Source organism: Antrostomus carolinensis, unplaced genomic scaffold (assembly GCF_000700745.2).
Source record: "Antrostomus carolinensis isolate BGI_N321 unplaced genomic scaffold, ASM70074v2 C13761323, whole genome shotgun sequence".
Classification (NCBI taxonomy): Eukaryota; Metazoa; Chordata; class Aves; order Caprimulgiformes; family Caprimulgidae; genus Antrostomus; species Antrostomus carolinensis.
Genome location: NW_010356288.1, coordinates 1 through 6,611, shown reverse-complemented (window position 1 = coordinate 6,611; position 6,611 = coordinate 1). Strand labels below are relative to the sequence as shown.

The 6,611-nt window shown below is 35.4% G+C and overlaps 1 protein-coding gene across 1 annotated transcript; it reads left to right on the top strand.

Annotated features, from left to right (window-relative positions):
- Positions 1-833: 833 nt before the first annotated feature.
- LOC104531690 (exosome RNA helicase MTR4-like) lies at positions 834-5,709 on the top strand (the record flags this gene model as incomplete). Its single annotated transcript, XM_010176664.1, has 3 exons — positions 834-1,006; positions 1,306-1,374; positions 5,581-5,709. Coding segments are annotated over 3 exons (371 nt in total), but the record flags the coding sequence as incomplete, so codon positions are not given.
- Positions 5,710-6,611: the final 902 nt, after the last annotated feature.

Below are 6,611 nucleotides of genomic sequence, written 5' to 3'. Positions count from 1 at the left end.
ACCATACTGGGCATTAGAATTTTATAATCACTTCAGCTGCAATTGCAAACAAAGGAGAGAAATAGTTCTTTAGATCAAGGAAGAAATTATGCCATGAGTGTGGATTGCCAGCTTTTTTTCTTTAAAGAGTTAGCAGCCCAAAATAGGGAGCAGTTCCATGAGCTGTCTCTCAAGTTCCAGTGAAGTGGGATTTCTAGCATATAGGTGAGTTGGTAGAGTGGGAAGAGAGATCTTTATAACGTGTCCCTTGTTTATGTTTACTAGTGGTATTGCCAGTGTGAGGAATGAAGCATGTTGCTTGTAATAAAAACTGATTTGCCTAAATAAGGTGTAAAAATTTTGGAGGAAGAAATCAGTGGTTTCCAGCTGATGAAGTCAGCCTAAAACAGGTTAGGAAGAACATTTTCTAACAAATTCCCTCTTGTTGGAAGACATCTTGTTAGGAGATGTCTTTGAGCGATCTTACTTTCATATAAGGAAGTAGAGAAGCGGGCTGGTAGGCAGTGAATATGCTCCTTCAAATCACTGCAAATTTTTGTGGGACTTCTGTGCAACCCTAAATCAGTGATTCCTGGACAAATGAGAGTCTAGCCGTCTCCATTTCTCAAGCTTATTTATTTATTTTAAAAATAGTATTAATATTTCATTTCCTATAAATAAAACTTAATGGACAAATTCTAGATTTTTAGATTTCCAGAGAATGTATTATTGTAAATGGAGAATGAATGCCAGAAATGGTGACAAAATACTAGTTATGTAGATCTCAAAGTGAAACATTGATTTCTAAATCTGTGAAGTTATTAATTTCCATGAGATTTTACTTTTTATTACAGGAGTGAATAATTTGGAAGGACAGTACAACAAAATAGCAATTCCCAATGAAGAAAATGTGGTCATATACTACAAAATCCGACAGCAACTTGCGAAACTGGGTAAAGAGATTGAAGAATATATTCACAAACCAAAGTATTGCTTGCCCTTTCTACAGCCGGGAAGACTGGTAAAGGTAATTTGCTTTTTTGTTTGTTTTTATTTAAAATCTCTACCTCTCTGTGAGACTTGCAGGGTTCATTTGTATCTGCCGTTTTTACCATTTTAAAAAATTACATGCATTGCACTAAACAACAGTTTTGTCTTTCATTATTTTTCTTCGTTAAGCATGCAGCAATGAATTAAAAGAAATACTGTTTTCATTATGAGTAATAGTCCATGACTACTGTTGTAAATATCAGAAATACAAAAAGATATGCTTGCTATGATGTGATTATACATGGGTTATGTTAAAATGTCTTGTAATATTTTCAGGTCAAGAATGAAGGTGATGACTTTGGATGGGGAGTGGTTGTTAATTTCTCTAAGAAATCAAACGTTAAGGTAAAATACACATTATCTCCATTAGAAAAATATATACCTTACTACTTTTTCTGAAAACAAGATGAAACTCCTGTTTTCTTTTCAAAGCCAAAAAAAGTTTCCTTTCACCCTAAATTTACAAAAAGCTCACTTTCTGAAGTGAAAGTGTAAAGAAAAAGACTATGGAAGGTGTGACAAACCCCAAGTCCTGTGTTCATTTTTTAACTTTTAGCATATTTAATGCTTACTTGTGCCTGAGATAAGTAGTTCAAAAGGGCACTCACTTGACGCTACAAACATTTCAAACTATTCAGTTTGTTTCTGAGACATCCCCAACAGCATTACGCTAAAGCCATTGGTGGGAAAGCGGCTACATTCTTTGGACGATTGAGAGTGTAGGGAGTCTGACTTGGCTCTGCATAAGTTATGTTAAACTGGGAAGTGTGTCTCGAGTCCTGAGCTACTGCATGAGATGTGGGATTGCTTGTCCTCTGGGACGTCGCTGTAGAGTTGAGGGTTGGGAAGTTAAAATACAAAGAGAGCAAAACAATAGAAATGGATTCAGGGAAGTGTGGAAGAAAATACTGAGGGCAGTGATGCAATAGAAGCCAGATTTGGTTTTCCTTCCAAAAATCCATTTTTATAGTTGGTCTCCGCATAACCTCAGAGATGATGTTCTGGTTTCCTTTTCAGAAATGTTTTGACAGGCTATGCTGCTGGCTAAATCAAAACCCAAGTTTGAAGTGTATTTTTCGGTGTTAGTATTTTTGCTGTAATTTTGGCAGGAGAGCATTGGCATTAATTTCTAGGTCTAAATGAGAAGTTGTCTTTGAAAAGTTCTGGTGGCGCCTGTACGTTGTGGCACCTTTTGATGTTTCTCTAATGTATATTCATTAAAGAGGAAATGAGAAAAATGTGTGCATACAGAACTTATTAAGAGATTTTGTTTTGGTTTTGCATCTTCCTATTGAAAGCCACATTTCTTTCCTTTTCAAGTTGGAAAACTGGACTGTTACTTCTATTGCTTAAACTTTTGTTTCTAGACTGCTTTTTTCAGAGAGCCACACGAGCAGTAAAACAGATTTCCCCTTCACCCCAGCCTTCCATGTAAAATTGCCAGCTTTTGTGTCACTGGAGGCATTTCTTCTATCTGTGTCATATTTTATCCGCATATATATTTGCCTTACATATCTGGCCTGTATCACTGTTGTATAAAGCCTTTAGGTTTGAGTGTTAGCTTTGAAATTGGGGTCTGTCCTGCAGGAGATGGCTCTGGCTCCTGCAGCGCTTTTTTATTTAGTCATTTTAGCAGCTGGGTTGAATTTTTCCTTCTGAGTTCTGTGGAAAGAATGACAATAGGTGGTGAAAATTATGGAACAGACTTAAAGCTATGTAACTTTAAAAACCAGTGTAGAAAGACTAGTTTCTATGAGCAGAGGCAAAGCAAATGACTTAGGCTGTTATTTACCCATTCTAATGTGTCTATTCAATGCATTTTGTCCTGGAATACAGATGCATTTCCTCATTACCATTTAATATAGTAGTATACTTAGTATTGGAAATACATAACTGTTATGCCATGTCTTTAAACCTTCATCCCCTTCTAAGCTGTGACATTTCTGTGGATTTGCTTTTAGAAATTATGTTGAATTCAGTCTTTATTACTAGTTTTTCTTTAGTTGTTATTTTTTCTTCACTGTATCATAGTTTCTAAGGGAAGTCCTTTTTCAAGTGAGAAATATATATACAATTAAGATTGGCATTTAGGGTTACAGTATGCCTGTATTTCACTGAGTAATTCTCTTCGTTAGCTGCAATGTGAAAGCAAAAGCACGAGTCATTGTCAATTATCTTCATTGTTAATTATATTTAGAAGTTTTTCCGGCATAATTTCACAATGTAGTGTTACACAAAATTGTGAATGCGAATAGCACTTTATACTGAATTACAGTAGACAGAACAATTTATTTCAAGCGGTGGTGCTTGCTATATATTGTACAATATAGTAGTCAGCAAAGTAACTATTTGCTTTGGAATGAATAAATAAATCCAAGTGTTTTTGAGTAAGAAATTTTATTTCTGCTGGATTGTGCCAGCAGTATGCTAGCTTTGTTGTTGTGCTGTTTGTAGCCCATATTGTCATCTGATGCCTGATTCTAGATATTAGGTTTTTGTCTGCTAACAGTTATTGGTATTAAAATTTGAGATGCTGCAATTTGGTCTTCTTATTTCAATGATTAGAATCCTTGTATATTAAACTTAAATTTATGTACTTATCTGTTCATGTTTGTTTATAATGTTTACTATGTAAACATCATTTTTAGTGCTGTGTCATGGTCAGTGAATTTTCATTGAGTCTGATGTTATTAATCTGGGAATCTGAATTGGTTACCTTTGCCATATTTCTTGATTTGCAGATTTGATCAGCTGTCTTATCTTGTTTTGTTTCTGGGCACGTGAAATAACAGAAGTTACAGGGAAAATCTGAAGTCCTTGGAATATACGTAATCTTGCAATATTCTGCCAAAGAGGGCAGAATTTTATACTTGAATCATGTGAATTGATGCAGCATGAATCAAAGGATCATTCAAACTTCATGTGACAGAGATGTCTGTGACTAACAGATTTTTACGGGATCTTCTCTCCTTTTACTCTTGCATATAAAACCTTGGCTATTCTTGTTCAAGGGTTCAGGACCTAAAATGTTGTAGGAAACCCACTGAAGGAAACAACGCACATTCAAAAAGCAGATTAATTTACATCTGATCAGCATTGTCTGAAAGCCATTGATAAATGTAAACTTAGGGAGTAATACTAACAGCAGATGTTAATGACATTTGTACTCCTGCTTATTAAAAGGTTTACCATACAGTTACTGATATAATTACTGTTTTCCTCTCATAATTTTCTTGACATCTCCAATTCTAGTGTTTTCTGTGCCATATATGTGCAGCTGTGGGTTTAGTCTCTTCTTCATTCAGGTCGACATTATGCTTTCCATGGCTTTGGCTGGCTACTGATTTGGTGTATGTGGATATTATTTTAAAATTCTGAATCAGAGAACAGCAGTGTTCTGGGTCTTGTACATTGCTGTGCATGCTTTCTGCAAATGTAGGATAGAATTCAGGGGAACAGTTTCTTCCCCAGCAAGTAATTGCATTTCTTGAAAAAATTACCCATCTCAGAGAACAGGATAACCCTGGTTTTTTGTTTAGTTTACTGTGGCAGTTTCTTGTAGTACTTCTGAGAATATCTTAGAAATTGTAGCTGTCTCCATGCTGCTTTGCAGTGAAAGAAAACAGTATGTTGTAGATTTTTAATGAAAAATATTGCCCAGTAAACTGGTACTGAGTTAACACAGGATTTTGAAAAGAGTATTCTCTCTTTCTCTCCCTCTTGTATTTGGAAGCAGAGAAGCTTGTACATACTATTTTAAAAGATGACGTCTGTCTTCAGTGTTAGGCCTGTAACTTAGTCCTATTTAAAGTCATAAAAGTGTTTGCTTATAGTAGGAGTGTATTTGAGCAACCTTAGTGCATACTGATCCACTCAAATAACTAACAACAGGTTTTTTTAAAGCAGTATATAATAAAAGTTATGGCTTTGTGAATCATAGTCTCTGAACCACCATATCTGCATGTTTGTGTTCTTTAAATGAATGTCAGATGTTACGTGTGCAGTTTGGGTTGTATAAAGATGTGGCCTGCAAGACGCAGCTTCCTTCCTTTCTGCTGCAGATACAAGCTGTTACGCTTGAAAGATTTTCCTTTGGTCTTTATTCTGGGGAAAAACTTAAACTGCAAGCCTGCAAATGAAAGAGATTACCCAAATTTTGTTTCTTTTTTTAAAAAAGGGCAAAGTTCAGTACTGCTAGCATGCTGCAAGTATTTTGCATTACAGTTGCAAAAGATATTGGCTTACTTTGAAAGAGTTACGTCTAGAATAAAAGGCAGAAGCACCTAAAGCTGCAAGTAGATGTTAGGCTACACTGATGAGGGAGGATGGGGGAGGAGTAATTTTTTCAAGTGAGGGATCAAGTTTTCTGTGTGAGGGATCTTTCAATCCATACTGATGCAGTAGTTTTTGGAATATACTGGATCACTGAGCTGATACCTGCAAAGCTTGTTTCATACCTTTAATATTGAATAAAATAATGCTTTTTCCTTCTATTCTTGCTGGTATTTTAAAATAACTGTTACAGACCTGTTTTTTCTGTGCCCTCAACAGCCAAATTCTGGTGAATTGGACCCATTATATGTAGTTGAGGTGCTACTGCACTGCAGCAAAGAGAGTTTGAAAAATTCTGCTACTGAAGCTGCAAAGCCAGCCAGACCTGACGAGAAAGGAGAGATGCAGGTTTGTTATACATGCTTGTTCTCAATAGTTTCTCATAAATGCTCTCAAAGATTCTATTTCCAAAGTGTTTGCAACATGTGGTAAAAGAGGGGTGGATGCATTAAGGAAGAGAAAGGAGCTGTACACCTAACTCTGCTTTCTTAAACAGTTGCTGATTTCACTGAAGAGGAAACTTTGAAGTGTGAACAAAATACTTGACTGAATTTGTTACCGTATAAGAAGTGCTTTGAAACGTAGTTACGGTTGTGTTATGTATTTGCAATCAGTAGATGAAAGACCATAGCAGTAGTGTAAACAAAGTTATGAAAATGACCTACATATGTGATAAAATCTGCAGATAAACAAGTGTCTGAGCTGTTTTTTTCTTGGATACTTGTACAGAATTTTGTGGGCAATGTGCATTTGATCTACTAGAATTTAGTTAGAATTTTTGTAATCCTTAAGTAATAAACTTTAGCAATGCTGTTTGGCAGATACTTTTCTTAGCAGTATGTCCTGTCTCTGGGAACAGAATTTTCTAAAATGTCTTTCTCTTTTTCAGACCCCTTCAGCTTTGCGAGGCTATCTCATTCTAAAAATTGAATTGAAATTTTTAGTGAAACCATCTGCATTATTTAAAATTTTCAGTTTGAAACCCTATATCAGGACAAACAATTGCAATTTTCAGATGAGACAGTTGTTTAATTTGTCTGCTTGGTTCACAAAGTCCATCTAAATCTTGAGATACAGGATTGATTCTTCATGGTGTCTTCATGGTTTTGATACTATAACATTTGCTGATTTGTTGTTCTCTATTGTTAGCATTCCTAGTTAAGTATATGACAATAATTTGTCTGATTTTGATCATAAGAGATATTCCAGTAGATAAGAAGCAAGGTAATAGAAAGACTTATTTTTTTTTT